The 21,393-nt window shown below is 66.9% G+C and overlaps 2 protein-coding genes across 4 annotated transcripts; both read right to left on the reverse strand.

Annotated features, from left to right (window-relative positions):
• Window positions 1–8,712: 8,712 nt before the first annotated feature.
• Window positions 8,713–11,605, reverse strand: LOC118727195 (probable transmembrane reductase CYB561D1). The gene is made up of 3 exons (XM_036452737.2): window positions 11,368–11,605; window positions 10,746–10,783; window positions 8,713–10,194 (listed from the first exon to the last, which is right to left on the reverse strand). The coding sequence occupies exons 1-3, from the start codon at window positions 11,513–11,515 to the stop codon at window positions 9,688–9,690; spliced, it is 693 nt and encodes a 230-aa protein (XP_036308630.1). The 5' UTR covers window positions 11,516–11,605; the 3' UTR covers window positions 8,713–9,687.
• A 1,214-nt stretch (window positions 11,606–12,819) lies between these two features.
• On the reverse strand, window positions 12,820–21,392 carry ATXN7L2 (ataxin 7 like 2). 3 transcript variants are annotated; one of them, XM_045586921.1, is made up of 12 exons: window positions 21,198–21,322; window positions 20,460–20,524; window positions 19,267–19,332; window positions 18,904–19,008; window positions 18,139–18,349; window positions 17,610–17,896; window positions 16,994–17,076; window positions 16,374–16,627; window positions 15,362–15,560; window positions 15,099–15,220; window positions 13,860–14,625; window positions 12,820–12,977 (listed from the first exon to the last, which is right to left on the reverse strand). In XM_045586921.1, the coding sequence occupies exons 3-12, from the start codon at window positions 19,283–19,285 to the stop codon at window positions 12,963–12,965; spliced, it is 2,061 nt and encodes a 686-aa protein (XP_045442877.1). In that variant the 5' UTR covers window positions 19,286–19,332; window positions 20,460–20,524; window positions 21,198–21,322; the 3' UTR covers window positions 12,820–12,962. The 3 variants fall into 3 exon arrangements, with proteins under 3 accessions (XP_045442877.1, XP_036308625.1, XP_036308626.1); XM_036452732.2 differs by lacking the exon at window positions 20,460–20,524 and having other exon boundaries at window positions 21,198–21,390; XM_036452733.2 differs by lacking the exons at window positions 15,362–15,560; window positions 20,460–20,524 and having other exon boundaries at window positions 16,374–16,703; window positions 21,198–21,392.
• Window position 21,393: the final 1 nt, after the last annotated feature.

Here is a 21,393-nt window from a genome sequence, read left to right on the forward strand (position 1 = left end):
ACCGGCACCCTGCCTGCCATCGCACCGGGACCCTGCCCGCCACCGGCACCCTGCCCGCCATCGGGACCCTGCCCACCACCGGCACCCTGCCCGCCATCGCACCGGGACCCTGCCCGCCACCGGGACCCTGCCCGCCATCGCACCGGGACCCTGCCCGCCATCGCACCGGGACCCTGCCCGCCATCGCACCGGGACCCCATCGCACCGGGACCCTGCCCGCCATCGGCACCCTGCCCGCCATCGGCACCCTGCCCGCCACCGGCACCCTGCCCACCACGGACCCACACCGGCACCCTGCCCGCCACCGGCACCCTGCCCACCACCGGGACCCTGCCCACCACCGGGACCCTGCCCACCACCGGCACCCTGACCACCACCGCACCGGCACCCTGCCCGCCACCGGCACCCTGCCCGCCACCAGCACCCTGCCCGCCACCGGCACCCTGCCCGCCACCGGCACCGGCACCCTGCCCACCACCGGCACCCTGCCCGCTACCGGCACCCTGCCCACCACCGGCACCCTGCCCGCCACCGGGACCCTGCCCGCCACCGGCACCCTGCCCGCCACCGGGACCCTGCCCGCCACCGGCACCCTGCCCGCCACCGGCACCGGCACCCTGCCCACCACCGGCACCCTGCCCGCCACCGGCACCCTGCCCGCCACCGGGACCCTGCCCACCACCGGGACCGCGACCCTCCCGTCCCCGCCGAGCACTTCCGAGTGGCCTCCGCCTGCGGGCACCAGCCACACGCACCTCCCCTTCCCTGCAGCGACGGTGACCGCGCCGGGCCCCCCAGATCCCCTCTGTGCTGTACATCCTGAACTCGGAAGCGCCCCCCACACCTCATGGCGCCCAGTAACTCCTCCGCGAGGCCTGGAGTTCGGGAGCCCCGGGCCAAGGACCTGGGAGGAGGGGTGATGAGGAGGGAGCCGGGTCCCCAGACCCTCAGACCCTCCCCGGGGGTGGGCGGCGGCAGGTGGCATGGGGTGCTCAGCGAGGCCAAGGGCGACCCGCAGACGCCGGCTCTCAGCGGCCCGGGAGGCAGGCGGGCAGGAGGGCCGGTTGCCCCATGAGGTTCTGAGACCCTGGGGGGCATTTGGTGCTGGGGCTGGAGGAACCGGGTCTCCCGCTTGCTTCCCGGGGAGCCTGGGAAGTCTCACCTCCACCGGCAGCCACCCGCCCCTCCGCAGCCGCCGGGCGCTGACGGCCTCTGAGCGGAGCTCGGATGGAGCGGGCCTCCGGGGCCTTCTGGCGAGGCCCTGAGGGCGAGGAGGGCGTCTTCAGAGGCCCTGCCGAGGCGGGAGCGGGAAAGGCCCACGGCTGTGGTCTCCCTGCTCTGCCGCCCTGTGAGAGCCCCGCCAGGTGTGCCTGGCCTCCCCTCACTGCACCACCAGCCCCTCCGCCGTTTCAGCTGGGGGAGCCCCGGGGCGGGACCGAGCGCTCAGCAGACGAGCTCCCCGCACCCCGGGGAGGATGCTGCCAGGTCCGGCTGCAAGGCCCCCTCCACCGCCACCCCCCTCCCCACACACCAGGCGCGGCCCCAGGAAGCGGGGTCCCTGGAGGCAGCACGGCAGGGCTCTCCGGTCTGTCCGTCCGACCGTGTTTGGGGGGCTTCTCGGGAGGGGCCGGGGAGGCCGGGCGGAGGATTCGTTCTCTCTGTGTTCTCACCTCCGCTTCCTCGCAGCCGCGCTGGCGGAGCAGGCCGCACCCCGCGTCCAGCACCCCGTCTCCCCGCCCCCCCCCGCCCCCGCCGTGTACGCCCAGGCTGGCACACCTCGGAGCCTGTGGGCTCTGACAGCTAGACAACGACCATTAAACCTGGCTTGAGTCTCCCTCTGTGACTGGTTCGTCTCTCCGCTCGGCCTGCGGGTGGGGCCGCTGGGCTCGGAGGGTGCGGCCTGTGCAGGGAGAGGGTGTTTCGGGGCCGGGTCACGCCCGTAGCATCCGCATCCCGGCATCGAGGCAGGCAGGACCCCGTGAGGAGCCGGAGTGCAGGCTGGGCCGGCCGTGCAGTCCCAGTGACAGCTCCTCCCCCTGCCCGGGCTAGGGGCGTCATGTGGGCGGACAGAGGCGTGTGAAGCAGGTTCCAGGCTTCCTTCGTGGACGTGCACATGTGGAGTTCCCTCAACCATTCGTTTACTTTTTGATTCACTTATTTGTTAATCCTTCCCCAAGGATGTTTTTTCCAATGATTCTTAGAGAGAGCAGAGGGGCAGCGAGAGGGAGGAGCAGAGAGAGTGAGAGAGACACACGGATTGGTTCCCTCCCTCCCTCGTCCCCACGGGGGCCAGGGATGGAGCCTGCGGCCGAGGGAAGTGCCCCTGACCGGAATCGAACCCGAGACCCTTCAGTCCATGGGCTGACACTCTGATCGCTGAGCCGCCCAGCCTAGGGCTTCAACGATACAAACCTGTGAAGACGTTTATTGGCTCATGGGCTCTTCCAGGGGGCTGGTGTGGGCCGGCAGACCATCACCTAGGTCAGTGTTTCCCAAACTTCTCCTGATGAGAATCACCCGGTGGAGTTGTTAAGCTACAGATTCCTGAATCCCAACTAAGAAGCGCTAAGCTAGAATTTTTGGGAACATACAGGTAAACTTAACTTAGTGCTCTGTCTTAGTTAAGTATACAATTTTACCTGTATGTTCCCAAAACTCCACCGGGTGATTCTCATCACGAGAGAAGTTTGGGAAACACTGACCTAGATCGATTCTCAGAAGAAACGTCACAGGTGCCTTCGCCGGGGAGCGTGGCGAGTCCGCTGGGCAGGGGGCACCTGCGGGCAGAGAAGGCGGCTGGAGCCCCGGGGCGGAGGCTGTCCGTCCGCAGAGCTGGGTCCCGGTCTGGCACACGCCTTCGAAAGGCGGGCGCGGTGGGAAAGCCTGGGCTGGGCTGAGTGAGCCGCTGTGGATAGCTGTCACACCGCTTTACCACTGGTGCGTCTCCACGTTGTGAATGGCGACTGCCTGGTCTGGGTGAAGGTCTGCTCGGCTCCCGGGCAGTTACCGATCCTGGACGGTTCACAGGCCCTCCCTCCGCCCTGCACCGAGCAGGGACCTCCCTCCCCACGTCCTCGGCACAGACCGGGCCCACCGAGCTGGGACTGGCTCTGCTGAGCTCTGAGCTGTGCCTCCTGCGGCCATTCTCTCCGCACGTCTGGGAGGGGCCTGCCGTACCGGGTTCCAGAGGGGAGAGGAAATGGCGGAAGGAAAGAATGACATGAAAGAGAATCCGAGTTGGGAAAACAACCCCGTTTCTTCTGTGGATCAAAGCTTGACCAGAGGGCAGCCCTCCTCCGTGTCAGCGAGCAGCACGCCCAGCGAGGAGTGGAGACCCACAGCCACCCCCGGCAGGCAGCCAGGGAGGTGGCCGCTGTGGACGTCAGAGCCCCCCGCCCCCCCCATCTTCCTCCCCCGAGCAGCTCTGCTCTGGCCGAGTTTGGTCAGGAGGATGAGGCTGGTAGACAGCAGGTCTGGGCAGACTCCTGGGGGAGGGGGGCCCCTCTTTTTGGCTTGTGCACAGCCCTGTCTCTGAGCCTGAGGAGTCAGTATGTGTGTGTGTGTGTGTGTGTGTGTGTGTGTGTGTGTTAATATATTTTTATTGATTTCATAGAGGAATGGAGAGGGAGAGAGAAACATCAGTGATGAGAATCGTTGATTGGCTGCCCCCTGCACGCCCGACACTGGGAATTGAGCCCGGAACCTGTGCCCTGACCGGGAATCAAACCGTGACCTCCTGGTTCTTAGGTCGATGCTCAACCACTGAGCAACACTGGCTGGGCCTGAGAAGTTTTTGTGTTTTTTTAAAATAAATTTTATTGATTTCAGAGAGGAAGGGAGAGGAAGAGAGAGACAGAAACATCAGTGATGAGAAAGAACCATCCATCCGCTGCCTCCTGCACGCCCCCCCACTGGGGGACGAGCCCACAACCCGGGGACGCGCCCTTGGCTGGAATCGACCAGCACAGACCTGTTCTCGACCAGCACGTGGACCGCTCAGTCCCAGGCCTACACTCCAGCCGCTGAGCCACACCAGCCTGGGCCTGAGAGATGTGGAAGCTCCTTCCTCCATCATCCCACGAAAAGCCTGCGGCTGCATCTCCACCGCCTCCCAGCCACGAGCTCCTGGCGAGTGCCAGTCCATCTGCCACGCCTGCAGCCCTTCCTCCGGCTCCATCCAGGCGGCCCCTGGGGGAGTGGACGAGGCTAAGGCGACAGCCTCGCCTCCCTCGTCCGGGTTTCTCAGCTCCCTCCCTGTCTGCTGTGGTCGTTCTTGGGCGGCTTGTCTTGTCTCCTAGGAAACCGATGGCGATGGCGAGGCTTCGTGTCCCGCCCCCACTGCAGAAAGGCCTGGCCTGAGCGGGAGGCTGAGGGGCTCTCTGCCTGGCTGGTGCCCGCGGGGCTGAGAGAAGGAGGCAAAAGCAGCCACCACACAGCTCTCCCTCCTTCGGGCTTATCCAGGGCCGGGTGGACGACGCCGTGATAAAGACACTGAGACCTGCCGAGGCCTTCCAGCCAGTGACTGTCCCCGGCAGCGTGGGGGCCCGGCCTCGGCGAGCCAGGCCGTGGAGCCCTGCAGGGGCCCGGCGCCCCACAGCGCAGGCGCAGACGGTCAGACGGTGACCCCAGGGTCAGGGTGGCATGTTTGCAGGAGCCCGTCGGGGTACCACAGGCGTGCCGGTTGGGGGCATGGTATCTGAATGGAACTCTGAGCAGAAGGCCAGGGGTTAATGGCTGAGCCTGGCACAGAACACAGAGACGCCTCCCCACGTTCCTGGCACAGACCCAGCCCGCCAGGGGCAGGGCTGGATTCTCAGCTCCCGATTCCACTGGGGAAGAACCAGGCCAGGCCGCTTACAGGAGGTGATGTGTGTGCTGTAAGCTTAGCCGGGTGCTGGGTGCTAGAGGCGGTTCACTTCAAACCACCCCCAGGGCCCTGTCCCATGTCTGTCAGCTCCTCGTCTCCCCCGCACCCTCCGGCCATGCCCACAGGGCCCACCCCGTGCCCCATCCCCCGGGCAGAAAGCAGCTCAGATAAAAGCGCGCGGCTGTGGATCCTGCACTGCGGGCAGGCAGGCTGCTGGCCGGGCTCAGAGAAATGGAATGGCAAGTATCTTTCCCCTGATTTAAAATTTAAACACAGCTGCGTTCACGTTCCCGGGGTGAGGGTGTGTTTTAATTCCAGTGAAACGGCTCCGAGGAGGAGGGGGCTGTGGCTCCCGGGGTTTGAAACGAGGAGAGAGAAACCTGTGGACAGCCAGGGGCCGTGTCTGCAGCTCTGAGTCTCCAGCGCCTGGTCTGGGGGTCAGGACAGGGGCGGGGGGGGGGGGGGGGACACGATGAGCTGGGAGGATGAGGGCAGTGCTGTGTCTGTTATTGCTGCTCCTCCCTCCCACCGGGGCTTGTCTGCTCCGGTTCCCCCAGAAGAGCTGCAGTGACAGGAGACCCACCAGCCCCAGGAGCCCGGCCGGCCCAGGGGAACCGGCTCCCGGTTTCCCATCGGCGCCCGGACTCGGAACCGCCAGGCGGGCGGCGGGGCCGGCGCTGAGTCACAGCCCTGGTGGTGCTCCCCCCAGGAGGGTGAGCGCTGACCTTGCATCCGGGAGGAGACGTCCGTGCTTCTGTGTGCCCTCACGGTGGCCGGCGTGACAGCCCTTCGGAGGCCGGGTTCCGAGTGCCACGACCCGTGACCGCTGACTGCCTCCCTCCGCGGGCAGAGCCGGGCCCGGCAGGGAGAGGGGAGGACGGACGGAGAAGTCCCACCTGTTCACACGTGTTTAATGCTTTGAACCTTCAGCGTCTCTTAACACGCATGCCTCCTGCCCTGGCTGCGTGGCCGAGGGAGTGATTAGCACAGGCCAGGGGCGTGTTCGGAGGAAACCAGGGCGGCAGGCGTGTTCGTCCCCGGCCAGCCCACTGCTCACCTCGGACCCATGCACCCTGCCAACCAGCCGCGCCGTGGGAGCCTCCTGCTCCCCCACCTGCAGGGCCGCCGGGAAGGCTGAGGTCGGGGGTCAGGACCAGGGCGTCCTCCGAGGCTGGGGACACAGAGGGAAGGGGAGGACTAGCCGGTGAGGGTCAGCAGCCGCCAACACCCTACCTCCCAGGGGGCACGCACGCGGTCCCCGCGTCTGGACCCTGGTCAGGCGAGAGGCCATACCGGCTACTCAGAGGACCTGGGGGTCCTGACTCCGCTCCCTGCTCCTTGGGGACACTCTGAGGTGCCCCCCGCGGGCAGGAAGCCGGGAAGGGGGACACTGGCTGCCGCAGCCTCAGTGCTTGGAGGTCTGGAGCCGAGCGCCCCGCACGCTCAGCTAATGATCACTGTTAACTCGGAACAGATCCCGGCTCGGCTGCCAGCTGGCTCTCCAGCCGGGCGGCTGGGAAACAAGCCCGGCGGCAGCCCTGTGGGGGGCGGGGGTGGGGAAGAGGAGGAAGGAGGGACAGGCCAGGGGCAGGGCGTGGGGCGGGTGGTCTGCCCGAGAGGGGAGGGGAGCGCAGGCCCGGGCTGGCAGGAGGTGCCGGCCCTCCCATCGCGGATGCAGCTGCAGAGCCGGTTCACGGGCACCCCCACCTGCCCCGCCCCGCCCCGCCCCGGAGCGGCTCCGGGAGGGGGGCCCCGGGAAAGATGGGGGCGGGGGCACCTGAACCCAGAATGGCAATCCATGGAACACAAACACTCCGCTATTTCTAACGTCCTCGAGGCCGAGTTTGAACGTCGTCATCGTATTTGGAATCAGGACTCAGTGAGCTGATCGGCAAATCTGTGCAGATGACATGCTTCTTCGCTTCTTTTAAGTTGAGCACCCTGACTTTTTTTTTAAAGGGTGGCCAGGCTGACTACCAGCTTTCCTTAGTCAGGGGCCGAGGACAAAGGACCCGAGGCCGTGCCTCTTCCCCAGGTGCCCGGCTCGGTGGGGGCAGAGCCGTGGGGAGGAGGCACACGGGGCCGGCAGCCGCCGAGCTCCCAGCGGGAGGCTGGGCGCCTGGCACCGAGGGCTGAGGGCTGCCCCGCTGCTGCCCAGGATGTGAGGGCAGGTGGTGGAGGAGTGAGAAAGGCGGTGGGGAGGGGAGAGGACAGGAGGGGCGGGGTGGGGGAGGGAGGGAGGCCCCGCACAAGCTGGCCAGCAGGGAACAAAGGCTCCTCCTGGCGACCTGCTCCCGGCACTGCAGTCCCACCCGCCCCACAGGCCACCTGCGCCTCCTCGCCCCGGCCCTGCCCTCCTGGCCTCGGGCGGAGAGGCGACAGCTGCGGGCCCTTCTCCGCACAGAATGTAAGCGACGCCCCCTTCCTCCGGGGCTGGGAATAGACATCAGCTGGCGCGGCCCCCGCAACTGCCGCTGGCAGCCGCCTGCCCCCCGCCCGGAGCCCCCTGGGAGGAGGGACACCTCAGCAGGCGCCGCTCTCCTGGCGGGGGGGGGGGGGGGGGCTCTCAGACGAAGCGGGAACGCAGGGCCCTCCCCCCGCTGCAGACGGGGACTGACTCCGCGCTGGCTGTGTGGGAGGAGAGGCCGTGGGGAGCCTGATCGAGGTGACCCCGCCTGCTCAGGTCCGCAGGGCTCCCGGGAGGGGCCCAGCGACCAGGAGGCGCCCGGGGAGCCCCCATGTGGTCCCATCCTGTTCTGCGGAGTCACCCCACGTCCCTGCTTCTGAGCCGCCCAGAGAGGCGGGACCCCCAATGCTGCCGCCTAGGAACACCTCCCTGGTCCCGGGACCTGGGGCCCCAGCTCCCGTCCCCCAGGCCTCCCGGGGCCCCACAAGCAGTTACCACCGGCTCGACACCAGCTCTCCTGGGCCAGCCCCCTGCGCTCCAAGCCATGACCTAGCAGTGTTTCCCAGAGTGCGGTACGCGCACCCCCAGGGGTACGGGAAGAGTTCGGTGGGGGTACGCGTTGCACCGGAGTTTGGTGGGGATATGCCCTGCACCGTGCTTAGCTGCGCCTAATTCTACGTTCTCATGAGGACGAGGGGTACTCAGCGTTACGAAAATCATAGAAGGGGTACACATAGGTCAGAAGTTTGGGAAACACTGATCTAGGGGGATACCCTCTCCCTAACGGGGCGGGAGGGCGGTTCGCTGGCCTGGCGCCTGCACCGGACGGCAGCCTGCAGAGCTGCTTCCCACTCGGAACAAGGGGGGTCGCTGCAGGGACGAGGGGGCCTGCCCTCCCGCGCCAGCTGGCACCAGACTCAGCCCTGATCCCCCGCTGGACAGAGAGGAAGACGTGGGCGATGAGGAGGGGCCTATCCGAGGTCACAGGAGCCCCGCCCCGCACCCCGGCTCCCGCCTTACTGGGGTCCTCAAACTTTTTAAAGTGGGGGCCAGATCACGGTCCCTCAGAGAGCTGGAGGGCCGGACTATATGAACTACTAATTCCTACTGTAACACCTCGGCTGCGCTCACTGCCCAAAAAGCCTGGCGGGCCGGATCAGACTCCTCTGCGGGCCGCATGTGGCCCGCGGGCCGTAGTGTGAAGACGCCTGTAAGAGCTTCGGGACAGCTGCCCAGCGCTAGGTGCTAAGGCGCGAAGCTGAGCCCGAGGAGGGCAAAACGCGGGGTGCCCAGGGCGACGTGGCCACCAAGACTGGGCATCCGGGGAGGAGCACAGCCCTCTCCTCAGCCCTCGAGCCCGAGGGGACCCCGCGGCCCAGCAGGAGCCCGAGGCGGGGGCACAGCAGCGCCTGTCCACGCTCCCACGGCTTTGTGCGGTTTGTTTTTATTTTTGGTCATCTTCGCCCGAGGACAGCTTCCCATTGGTTTTTAGAGAGAGAGGAAGGGAGGGGGAGAGACACACGGAGAGAAACGTCGATGTGCGAGAGACACATTGGCTGGCTGCTTCCCGCACGTGCCCCACCCAGGGCTGGGGGATCAAGCCTGCAACTGAGGTATGTGACCCTGATTGGAATCGAACCCCTGACCCTTCAGTCCACTGGCAGGTGCTCTATCCATTGAGCCACACGGGCAGGGCTCTCCCCGTGGCTTTAAAGTGACGTTAGTGTCTTTGCTGTGTCGGAGTTCCAGAGATCCCCACCCGGGACCCTTCCCTCCACAGCACCGGACCCCTTGTGGCCTGGTCTGGGGCCCAATCGGCAGAGATTCCCGCCAGGCCCCGGGGGCAGGTCTGTCCCTCCGGGGTGGAAAGGGGATCACAGAGGTAAGAATGGCATCCTGAGTCTCCTAAGGGGTCCAGCGCAGGAGGGGGTGCTGTGCGGTCAGCCTCACCGACAAGGGGTGTCAGAGGCCACTCGGAAACACTCCTCACACAGACACGGACGCCGAGCTCCTGAGACATGAGACTTGCATAAGGTCACCCAGCAGAGCCTACGAGGACCTCAGCCCACAGACAAGCCCGTGGGCTCTGTCCGCCCCACCAGGAGCTTCCTCAGGAGCGACTCCAGGGGCCACAGCTGCCTTCCTACCGGCAGGAACCCAACCCTCCAGCAGACACGCCCCCGCCATCGATCACCACCATCACCACCATCAACACCAGCACCCAGCCCTCCTGGCTCCCGTCCGGCATGGAGGCTCAGGACCCAGCGCCCCATCACCTGTTACTTGCACCCAGGACGTCTCCCCATTTCGATCCGCCGAGTCCCCCGTCAGCCCAGCCAGAGGTTATAAAAACCCTACCCTTCAGGGCCACCAGACAGACCCCTGAAGCCCAAGGCCAGGGTGCCGGCCGGAGTCACAGTATCTCCGTCTTCTTCCTGGGCAGGTAGGAGCTGGAGATCTGGTGCATGATCACCAGGGCGGGGTAGAGGGGCAGCGCCAGGCACAGGTACCAGGCCGCGCCTTTGATCTGGGCCTGGAACCACACCGAGTACATGCCCAGGAGCACCGTCACCGTGGCCATCAGGTAGACCACCAGCCCGCCCGTCAGGTGGTAGAGCTTGAGGCGGGCGACCCTGGAGACCCGGGCGGCCCGGGGGCAGAGCAGGCAGAGCCCGCACAGCGCCTGGCCGCCCGTGGCCAGCAGCGTCAGGGCCCCCGCCCAGCTGTGCCAGGACGCCAGGTGGGGCAGCTCGCTGCGGGTCCGGCTGGCCGCGATGAAGCCCAGGCCCAGGGCCGCGCAGAGGAGGGCCAGGGCCTGCCCCGCCCAGTGCAGTCCGATCCGGGCCTTCCGGGAGCAGCAGGAGAACAGGGAGTGGTCAGGCGAGAAGAGGAGGATGGCCTCGGCCATGCAGACGCAGAACTGCGAACGAGAGAGGGCCGGTGAGCCCCGAGGCCGGCGGGGGCGTCTGAGGAGGGGCCGGTGCTCCCTCCTCTGTCCAGGCCGGGACATGGGTGGGGGCTGAAGAACTCCCACCGGGACCTGCCCCACGGGCCCACACGGCTGGGCACCGTCCGGAGTCCACACTTGAGCGAAAGTCACTTGTCATTGGGGCTGATGTGCAAGTCCCCGCTCCCCCCGCCTGCCCTCAGGCAGTGACTCCGGTTTCTGGGCCAATGGAAACAACCAATGTCAAAAAACTTCCTCCTGAATGTGGGGGAGGAGTGACTGGATATTCCCCCTCCCACGTCCTCCTCCCAGGCCACGCGGTGGAGAAATACCTCCCATGCCTGCCCGCCCCCACGGACTACCTGGCCCGGCCCAGCCCTCTCACTCCCAAAGGCTGCAGGGAAGGCTGGAGGCGGCCTGCTTCCCCGCCCGGGAGCCTGAGCAAGGCTGGGCCCTCTGTGGGCTGGACGTTCCCCTGGGGACAGAGCCAAAACAATCAGCTGCGTAAGGAAGCCCAAACTCACCGCCAAGGCCATGAAAACAGGGTGCCAGGAGAAAAGACCTAGGATCCAAAGAGAACAGACTGACGCGGGCACCATTGTTTCTGCCCCTGAGGCTGGCCGGAGCCCAGGGCACCTGCCTACGGGGACAGGTCAGGGTGCTATCCCGCTCTGACTGGGAATCAGGGCACAATGGAGCAGCCAAGGTGAGAGTGAGCCACCACGAGGCTGAACCCACACCGGTTCCCCTGGCTTCCCACTGGGCACCTCGCAGCTGTCCGCCCAGTGCCCCCCAGACTGGACCCTCCACGAAGGCTCTGCTTATGAGGAACCAGGGAGCTCGCTGCCACCGTTTGCATCTCCTCCCCAGCACCCAGGGCTCTGCCCCACCGGCCACGACTAACCCTCCCCAGTCCATCCCTCCATAGTGGTCCCCACTCCGAGGCTCCCTCCCAGCATCTCGGCCCCGCCCCCTACAGCCCCCGCCCCGCACTCACTGGTTCCCGGCCCCGCCCATCTCCCGGCCCCGCCCCGCCCGCACTCACTGGTTCCCGGCCCCGCCCATCTCCCGGCCCCGCCCCGCCCGCACTCACTGGTTCCCGGCCCCGCCCATCTCCCAGCCCCGCCCCGCCCCGCCCGCACTCACTGGTTCCCGGCCGGGACAGCACCGTCAGGAAGATGGTGAAGACCAAAGCCAGCAGGTGCGCCAAGACCCCGCTGCCTCTCCGCAGCCAGCGGTTCAGTCTCGGCTCCCTCGCTGGAGCGGGAACCAAACCCAACTCCAGGCTCTGCATGGCCGGGCCGGACCGGCGCGCAACTCCCGGCCTCCCGAGCGCGTCTTCCGGGTTTGCGAGCTCCCGGCGCCGCGGCCGCGGGAGGCTCCGCCCCGGACGCCCGGCGGGCGGCGCGGCGGGCGCGCCCACAGCGCCCTCTGGGGGCCGGGGGGAAAGCGAGCCGCACAGAGGAGCCCGAGGGCGCAGGGCACTGGACAGCTCCCGGCGCGCCGCGCGGGGTGTCTAAGCCAGCCTCACAGGACCTTTGTCTCCAAGGGCTGGTGTCTCCGGTGGCGGCGGGGACTTCACCCAAACCCCAAGTTGGCTACACTGAACCACGAACCTGGAGCCAGTCAACACTGGAACTCCCTGGCTGCCCACCTTCTCCATCCATCCTTCCTCTGTCACATTAAGCCTTAACGGTTAAGGGAATAAGATCCCTGCCTGCCTGACGGCAGCGAAGGAGAGGAAAAGGAAAGGACGAGGGGAACACGGTGCCCTGCACCCAAGTGAGCTCAGGCGTGAGGGCTGACAGCCGATGATCCTCGATCTGCACAATCGCTGTCCCCAGCGAGGCGAGCGGAACTAGGGCACCCGCAGCGCCAGCCGCCTCCACACCATCTGCTCGGCCCCGGGGAGCCAGGCGATCCTAAGGGACCGGGCCTCCCACACCGCGGGAGTCCTGTGATCACACCACTCCCCTGCCTGCCTCCCAGAAAGGTGCGGTTCGGCTGGAGGAGGCGTCCCTGGGAGAGCTATCCCCTTTCCTTAAGGGCAAACCCGATGGCCGGGGAGAGGCCCAGACAGACAGGGACGTTCTCAGAAGTGACCAACTCGATTTGAGCTCCCGCAGTGAAGAGGGGCTGCTGGTCAGAGGCGGGCACGGCTGAAGGAAGGAAGCGGTAATTCGGAGGCGCGATGGAGGCCCAGGCTTGCAGAGAGACCACAAAAGGGCCGCAGGCCGACCCCACAGACCCTCACTCAGGGCAGTGACCGGAGAGCAGAACCAGAGGTGTGGCTCCCCTCCCCACGAGCTCCCTGCCCACCAGGACTGGTGGCAGCTCTGGGATCAGGGTTCAGGGTTCTGCTGGCTCAGAGCCATGCCTCATCCCCCAGCCTGGAAAGCAGACTCCCCAGGGACGCACACCCCGGCCATTTCCACGTTGTTCCAGGGGACGGAGAGAGGGAAGCTGTCTCTCTGTCATGTCAGCTTCCTGGGGGAGAGCTGGGGACAGGAAGGACACTCGTTTTGTTATACATTTTCCCCTCCCTTTTCTAGGTTTCTGTTTTTATATTTTTCTTAGCAACAGAACAGGGAGACAGTCTTGAGGTATTTTAAAGAGGTTTTTTTTTTTTTTTCTTTTCTTAAAAAAAATAATATAAAGTTATAAAAAGCGGCAGCAGCCGGGGGCCCGGATCTGGAGGGGAGGAGGTGCTGGCGGCTCCGTCGGTGGCAGGCACTTTCTCGTTAATGGGCTTTTGACTGCAGGGAGACAAGAGGCGAGAGACAGGGTCAGGCCACCTGCATGGAGCACAGAGCTGAGGTTTCGCTTCCTCCCTCCGGCCTGGTGGGCAGAGCTGGGTCCGGAGGAGGCGGAGAGCCAGCCCGCAGGGCCGGCCTGCAGAGCAGCCACACACACTCAGGTCCCGGGCAGGTCACACACACACACACACGGGTACCAGAGGTGTTGGTATGCATCTGGCCTGTGCCTAAACCACGAGGCCACCCTCTTCCCATTCCAGTAACTCCTGCTGGCTGAGGACTTATGGGCAGTTCCATGCCAACGCCAGGGCTCCATCCTCAGAGGGGGGGGGAATAAGAGACCTGGCTGCTGGCTTCCCCAGAAACCCCGGAACACTTGCCTGGCACCCGAAAACCTGGAAGTGGGTATGTGTGCAAGTAGGCACCCGTGCTCTCTGCCCCTCCATGCTCATGCCCAGAGGCTAAAGCCGTGAGCGAGATGGGCCCAGCACCCGCTGTGCAGCGTGGAGGCCACAGTTCCGGGCCCAAGCTCAACCTCGCGCCCAGACCTCTCTCAGAGCTCCTGGAGACAAACGTCCTTTCCTTCGGGGGCAGAGGGAGCTCAGAGAGGGGCCCTCTGAGGACAGCCCAAGGGGGTGCGGGAGGGGGAGGCAGAGGCAGCAGCTCCTCGGCCTCGGGGACTGGGCTGAGACAGGGAGAGGCTCCTGAAGGGAACGCCGGGGTCGCCCAGCAGTGAGCTGACCCCCCTCTCGCTGGCGATGGCCTCCTGTGCTCCCTCCCTGCACGCTCACTCGCTCAGCACCGTCCGGGTCCGGCTCCCGCTGCGCCCTCCGCCCTCCCCCGCGCTGCCCGCGCCCTGCCCTGCGGGGACGGGGCGGGTACCTTCAGTGCAGAAACCTCCTCGAAGGCCAGGGCCTTCTTGCGGCGCACGGGGCAGGCCGCGTCGGCGGGGGCGCCCGCCGGGCAGTGCCTGGCCTTCACCGGCCGGCAGTACGTGGCCAGGTTTTTCCGCTTCTTGGCCGCCTCCTCCTCGGAGAGGCAGCCGCCCGGCAGGGCCGTGGCTGGGTGTCCGGCCGGGCCCTGGCTGTCCGGCGTGGGGGGCTGGTGAGGGGGGCCCCGGCAGTCCGGGGGCCCCGCCCGCTTCACCCTCGGCACCACCGTCCCGTTGAGCCCCGCGCCCAGCGCGGTCTTGGTCTTGGCCGAGAGGCCCCGGCAGCCGGCGGGCTTGCCCTTGCCCGCGGGCTCCAGGACGCAGGTCCGTTTGAAAGTCGTGGGGCCGGGGGACAGCTTCCGCTTCCGGGAGGGCGCCTCCGCCTCGGCCCCGTCCTTGCCTTTGGACGACTTGCTGGCCTTGGTCGGCGGGAGCTTGCTGAAGGACGGCGAGGGCGTGTTGGCAGGCAGCGGCGAGGTGATGGCCTGGCTGCCGCCCGTGCACTCCGCCTGGCTGCAGGCGGCTGCCACGCTGGGGGAGCCGGCAGGGTAGCTGGGGACCAGGCTGTCCTTGGTGAGGGGCGTGGACGCCGGGCAAGCAGGTCTGGGGGGCGGGCCTGGAAGGTGGGGGCAGCTGCCCATAGAGGCGGGGCTCGGGGGAGCCGGGAGGGGGGCGCTGGCCAGGTGGGATGGAGGCTCGGCTGCTGGCGGGATCTTCCTGCAGCAGAAAGAGAACGGGCACCATGGTCATGTCCAGCAAACCAGAGGGCCTCTCCCCCAGCACACACCAGCCTCTGCCCCTCCCGTCCTGCGAGAAATGGCCCAGAGCCCCGGCAGTGCTGCCATCTGCTGGCAGACGCTGGAACTGAGGGTTAGGGAGAAGGCACAGGGATAGACAGCAGGAATGAGCAGGGATAGAGAGACCCATTAAGAACATCCTTTTCCATGTTTGAGCGTCCCCTAATCCAAGTTTCCCAAAAGGTGCTAGAAGTATGGCTGAGAGTGAGTCACTCCCAGACCACCATTCACGCCCTGCGTCAGTCCGGCTCCTGGCTGCCACGTGCCCCCACCCCTTCCCTGCAGCCGGGTCTTCCTGGCCAGCGGCCGAGCCACATCTTATGTGAAGAGCCGGGGCTTCAGAGGCGCACGCAGGCCGGGGCCTGGGAGGAGGTTCCGAGCCGGGACACTCACTTCCACATGTGTGAGCTGAGGTGCTGCTCCAGCATGGAGCTCAGCGCCGAGCAGAAGCGGTCCAGCCTGCGGCTGAACACGTAGCAGCCCGGACTCACCAGCCGGCTCCCGAAGGTGCAGAACTGGAGACGGAGGGAAGGCACGGATCAGTGGGCCTGAGCTGCAGGGGGCGGGCACCTACCTGCACACACCATCTGACCCCCCTGCACACGTGAGCAGGGAGGGCTGGGCCACCCCCACCCGGCCCCACCCCGGGTCCTTACCGCCTGTGGCCTGGGGGGCCGGGTTGCATAATGGCAGTCAGGGGGGAGGTGGAGGTCATCGGATGGCCCCTCCTCCTCACTCTCCTCGCTGGAGGCCTGGGCCCCACCCCGGGGCAGGGGGAAGGGGAACAGGCCTGGGTCCCCATCACCACCACAGGGGCCTTCATCGTCCACCTCACTCTCAGAGGAGGCCCGGGACCTGGAAGGGCCAAAGGGGATGTGAGGGCGACGGGACGGCCGGCCGTGGGTCAGGGTGGGGGCATCCCTGAGCCCGCCCAGCTCCACAAGCCAGGGCGGACGCCCTGCGGAGCCGCCAGACAAAGAGGAAGGGAGGAGAGGAAGGGAGGGAACGACAGAGCTCACAGGGCGAGGCAGAGATCAGGGGCTGCGGCTCCGGCTCCCGGGGGATTCTCTCCCCAGCCCTTCACTTCCCAGGCCCTGCCTCCTTGGGGGAAATCTGCTCCAGATTCGCCTCCTCCAGAAAATCTTCTGAGCTTAACTGCACCCAGCTCGGGTCCGCCCCGTCCATTCTCTCAACCCCCTTCTCGCATCACACATTCCTGTGAGCCTGTCTGGGAGCTGAGCCTGCGTCTCGTGTCTGCCCGCGTTACAGGCAGAGAGGCGTGTGTGTCTCCTTCCGCAAGGCGGGCTCTCCCCAGGGTCCGGCGCAGCCTCTGCACACGAAGGGGCCAGCGAATGAATACACAGTAGGACCGCCTCGCCCAGGGCCCTGACCCTTTCAGCTCCCGGACCCTGCCGGCTCCCCCGTTCCGAGTGCTGGCCCGTCGGAAGCAGCTGGGACACCGTTTTCATCCTGGCTGTTGGAACTGGCACGCCGGAGGCAGGGGCACCGGGGGGAGGCTTGTTAGAAACGGGGAGTCTCCTACTTCCGCACCCACTGGGGCTCCCTCCCCCCCTCTCGGGGCGTGATGAGGTGCACCTGTCTCCAGGGGTCCCTGGTGGCTCGGGGCCGCGTGTCCCCGGGGGAGGTGCGGCGGGCTCCCGGACGTACCTGGGCAGCGCACAGTAGGGATAGGTCTGCTTGGCGCGCGCAGGGAAGGTGCTGCTGGGAGCAGCCGCTGCTGCCGCCACCGGGGCTGAGGGCGGGGGCTCCTGGGAGGGGCGCTCGGGAGCCGGCTCCTTGCGCCCCGGGCTCTTCTCCTTCGGGGACTCCCCTTTGCGGGAGCTGGCCTTCAGCTCTGCCACCAGCACGTCGAAGTCCTTGGCCCGGCCCTGGACCTCCCGGCGCTGGTGCACCGAGTGGATCTAGAACACAGCAGGATGGAGGGGTGGGGAGGGGGTGTGAGCTGAGCAGGGGTGAGGGGCAGCGGTGTGCTCTGGCCTGGGCAAGCGGAGAGAGAGGGGATGTGAGTGTGCTTGCGGGGGTGTCTGCGTGTCTTCGTTTCACTCCCCCGCGGGGCCAGAACCCTCCTCGGAATCGGGGGGACCTGGAAGCCACCCCCTGCCCGCTGCCCCCACGCCAGGCCCACTGCGGGCAGCCGCCCCTCCCCCTGTCTGGCCTGGGCTTCACCCCCATCCCTGGAGCTGGGTCTTGGGGAACAGCTCCATTCCTCTCCCTGCCCAGGGCCCAGGGCTGTGCCGCCCGCCCTCCCTGGGTGGCGGGAGGGTTACCTTGCAGGTGAGCAGGCGGGTGCAGATCTTTTTGGTCTCCGGGTTTAGGACCCCACACTGCCTGTTGAGGTCGCACTCCTTCCCTGTGGGGAGAGTGGTTTCCGGGAGTCTCAGGGGCACGTCCAGGAGGCCCTCAGGAGGCCGGAGGCCAGCTGGGCCTCGGCCGAAGAGCCCCCCGGCCCCCATCTCCACCCCTCAGTGCAGGACGGCAACGCCTTGAGAAACACCTCCGGCACCAGCTGCTCTCCGCTGGCCCCGTTCGCAGCCCAGGCCCGCCCTCCTTTTTGGGGACTCCAAGCCCAAACAGGGCAGCACATATCCACACACAGAAGCCGCCACAGACATCCGGGGGCCAGGGGCCGGCTGTGGAGGTGCCCGGTGCCTGGCCTGGGTGGGGACAGGCGGGCAGAGCCCAGGTGAGGAAGTCAGTTCCCCAGCGGGCACGGCCTCCTGCAGCCTCGGTCGGGAGACCCGGCTGGAGGGGAGCTTCCCGCAGAGCAGGCAGGTCACACGTGCCCATGTCAGGAGGTGGCGAGGGGTTCGGGCCGCCTGTGATGGCGGGCCCCCTCCTTTCTGCCCCTCCTCCATCAGGACCCCCCAAACCACGGCTACTCACGAGCCACTTTCCGGTGGGTCTTGGGGGGCAGCCTGGCCCCAGCAGGCTCCTTTTCGGGGGGGCTGCCTTCCGCCCGGTGACCGGGGCCCTCGCCGGGGGTCATCCTGCTGCTCTCTCTGCCCGGAGGCTCCTTCGGAGGGGGCGCCACGGGGGGCTTCCCGGGGGCGTCCTTGGGGAGGCCGCTGGGCGGGCTGAGGAAGGCGGGGGGCGGGGCCACCCTGACTCCGGGGCCGTCGGGCTTGGGGAGGCCAGACATCTTCTCCAGATTCACCACCGGCACGAACAGGCTGCGGGGAGGGGGTGGACGGGGCCGGGCTGGGCCTGGGTGCACGGCATGGGAGGGGGGACCCCTAGCCCCTGGAGCACCCGGGAGGGGCTGCCGATGGAGCTGGCTGCCTCCTGCTGCAAGCGGTGCCCGGCGAGTGCCCCCCTCCCCCGTCCGTGTCCCCCCCCCACCCCTGCCCCCTCTGGCAGCCCCTCCCTCCCCGGACCCGGCCAGGGTCTCTGGGCGCCTCCAGCCTCTCCTTACCAGAGATTGTCCTTCTGGCTCTTCTCAGGAGGTGGGTGGCCACGGCTCCGGGACCCCTGGCCCTTCTCCCTGGAGGAGGTTTTGGTGGAACCTGGGGCCCTACAAGCTGGGCCCTGCCCATTCACTACATGGCATTTCTGAGAGCTGGCGGGGGCTGGAGGTGGGGGTGGGGCCCGGGCGTAAAGCTTGCTGAGGGGCCCATGTCTTCTTTCTGTCACCAGGAGGCGGAGAGAGCAACGGAGGTGAGTAGCCGGCTGCCTCCTTCCCGCCCTGCTCACCCTGCTCACAGACTCGGCTCAGAGAACCCGGAGTTTAGATCCCAAACGGGCCTCCTTCCCCTCGGAACCTGAGCCTTCGGGACTCAAAATTCTAGGGCCCGGCTCTTCCCTGAACTCCACTGGGAAGAACTGTTGGGAGTTTGCTCAAACGCTAACCCCGACCTGCCTCCCTCCATCTATGCAGCCACCCCCAGGTCCTCCCTGCCCCCAAGGCCGCCCACCCTTACACAGGCCTCCCAGCTGACCCTGTCCTGGGGGGTCCCTCCTGCCCCCACCCCCACCCCCACCCCCACCCCCACCCCGGCCCGCTGCTCCGCCCCCACTCCCCACCCCCACCCCTCACCCCCACCCCACCCCCACCCCGGCCCGCAGCTCGGCCCCCACTCCCCACCTCCACCCGCACCCCTCACCCCCACCCCCACCGCCACCCCCACCCCCACCCCCACCCCCACCCCGGCCCGCTGCTCCGCCCGCCCGGGCTCCTCACCGCAGTGCTTCTGGAAGGCCTGGGGCTTCACCACTTGGCTGCAGTGGTTACACACAACCAGGTAGAAGTCGTCGTAGGCGGGGCAGTGCCCGAAGATGGACATGTCTGCAATGACAGGAGCCCTGGTCACCCGGGCTGGGGACCCCCGGGCTCCCCTGTGAGGTCGGGGAGCACTTCCCCTCCCTTCCTGCTGGAGGCTCCCTAAGAACGTGGGCTTTCGGGGGAGTGGGTCTCCTACAGGCCGATGGGCCGACTCAGACCTGTCAAAGAGAGGATCCCAGACCTGCCTGCCCCCCGCCTCCCGCCACCAAACAGCCACCTCCCGGAGGTGGGGGAAGAGGGGCACGTGGTCCTGACTCCCACCTTCTTTAATGAGGGTCATGGCATCCAGCTTCTTGGTGCTTTTGTTGGTCTCCTCCAGCTCAGCCCCTGGAGGAGAAACGCAGCTCAGAAGGACCATCTCCTCCCCAGAAGCCCATCTACCTCCTACCCGCCCAGGGCCTGCAGACATGGGCCCCTCAGCAAGCTTTAAGCCCACACTCCCTGATCCTGATGCTCAGCACCACCTGGGGAACCTTTGGTGGCTCATTCTTCCCCCATCTGCTACTTCCAGAAGGAACTGGTGCCCTTGGGAGGGAACCTGCCACCTTTCCTAGAGACCCCGAGGTGAGGGTCAGGGTCCACGGCCAAGTACTTGAGTGACTGTGAGTCACTATCTCCCCCGCGTAAGTGGGAAACATTTAAGGGGGGAAGGTATTTTACTGTAGGTCCTGGAGTCCCTTCTTGAATTTGGGTCCTCTCTGCTACGCCCTGGCATCCCAAACAGAAACTCTCCCAGGTCCCCATCCCCATGAACTCCATCTTGCTCCACCTGGGTTGCCATGGCATTGTCAGAGTTACACCCCGCTTCCCGGTCCCGCACTGGGAGGCTGGCCACAGGGCAGAGCAGCTGCTGTCTCGGGGCCCTCTGGCACCTCCCAAGTCCCCTTGGTCAGGGGTGCGAGCCCCGTCCCTCTATAGGGGGGTCTTGGGCAAGGGCTGCCCTGGTACTTCTCACTTTCTGGGCGGATTCCGGGCGGATGACAAAAACATCTTAGCTCTGCAAAGCAGCTCCGGCCCCATCCCCCTACCTGACTCCTCTCCCCTCCCTCCATGACGCCCCCTCCCTGTCCCTTGGGAGGGGAAAAAAAAATCAATTCTGAGTCACCAAACCCGGCTGATTCCATTTCCGGTTCTCAATGCACCCAGACCCTGACAATGGCCCCATCCTCGCCCACCCCGCATGGGGCAGTCCCGGTGGCCAGGGCTCCCCGGAGGTCTGTGTCTGACGCCTGCTAACAGACTTGCCCCTTGCGAGGCGGAGAAGACGGGTGACAGTCTTATGTCACCTCCAGATGTGAGGGGTGGCGGGTGAGGAGACAGGGGCCGCTCCCACGCTCAAGTGGGTGAGAATGCAGTGACGGACAGAACTGAGCAGGGAGGGAGTCCAGGCTCGGAGGAGGACAAGTGTCATCAGAGACCGCATGGAGCGGTCCTCCTCCGCTGCCTCTTCTCACTTGCAAACTTCTTCAGGGGCGTGATGCCCGCGGTCACCTAAAAAGGCCGCGAGGCCAGGTGCTCCCTGGGGCCCAGGACACAAAGATCAGGAGAGGGGGGCAGCCAGCCCCATCGCCAAAGGCACCAGGGTCCTGGAGAAGGTGGGGTTTAGGGAAGAGGCCCAGAAAGGACGGAGGGTTGGAGGCATGGGTGGATGGACAGGAGGAGGAAGGCAAGGAGGATGGATGGATGGATGGATGGACCCGTGAACGAATGCGGAGAAGGCAGGGGTCCAGTAGCATCCAAGCGGCAGGCAAAAGCCGAGAAGGAGCTGGAGGCGTGGGGCAGAAGGCGAAAGAACAAGGGGGAAGGGGAGGAGGGCACAGAAATGGGGTGCGTGGGAAACACGTGGAGGGGACTGTTGCGGATGGGGAAAGCCCGAGGCAGGTGCAGGAGGGGCGGAAAGTGGGGGCAGCAAGCAAGGAGAAAAGGAAAAGCAAGCACACGAGGGGACAGGCATCGGGCACCGGCAGAGGCAGAGGTGGGCAGGGTGGGCTGCGGGCGGAGGCCCGGCGCTAGGACCCGGGGGCGCGGAGGAGGAGGAGCAGGCGGGCACTAGGACCCGGTGGGTCCTTTGTTTGGGGGGCCGGGGAGCCGGACGGCGGCTCCCGTCGGCAGCTCCCCTCAGCTGGCGGGGACCCGGAGGGGGGAGGGGAGACAGGGATGGGGTCCCCGGACTCTAGGGGAGCTTCGCTCACCGTCGGCCGCGGGCAGGTCGGCCCGTTCCACCCACGAGCTCCAGCTCTGTCCCGCGAAGTCATCGAGACTCGGCACCCGCCGCTCCAGAGCGGCCATTGCTGCCGCCGCGCGTTCACGCACCGCCATCACCGCCGCGGACGCGCGCCCGCCCGGCGCCGCCGCCGCGCGGCCCCCTCCCCCGCCCCGCCGCGGGCA

This window comes from Pipistrellus kuhlii, unplaced genomic scaffold, assembly GCF_014108245.1.
Source record: "Pipistrellus kuhlii isolate mPipKuh1 unplaced genomic scaffold, mPipKuh1.p scaffold_m20_p_24, whole genome shotgun sequence".
In the NCBI taxonomy this organism is placed as follows: domain Eukaryota; kingdom Metazoa; phylum Chordata; class Mammalia; order Chiroptera; family Vespertilionidae; genus Pipistrellus; species Pipistrellus kuhlii.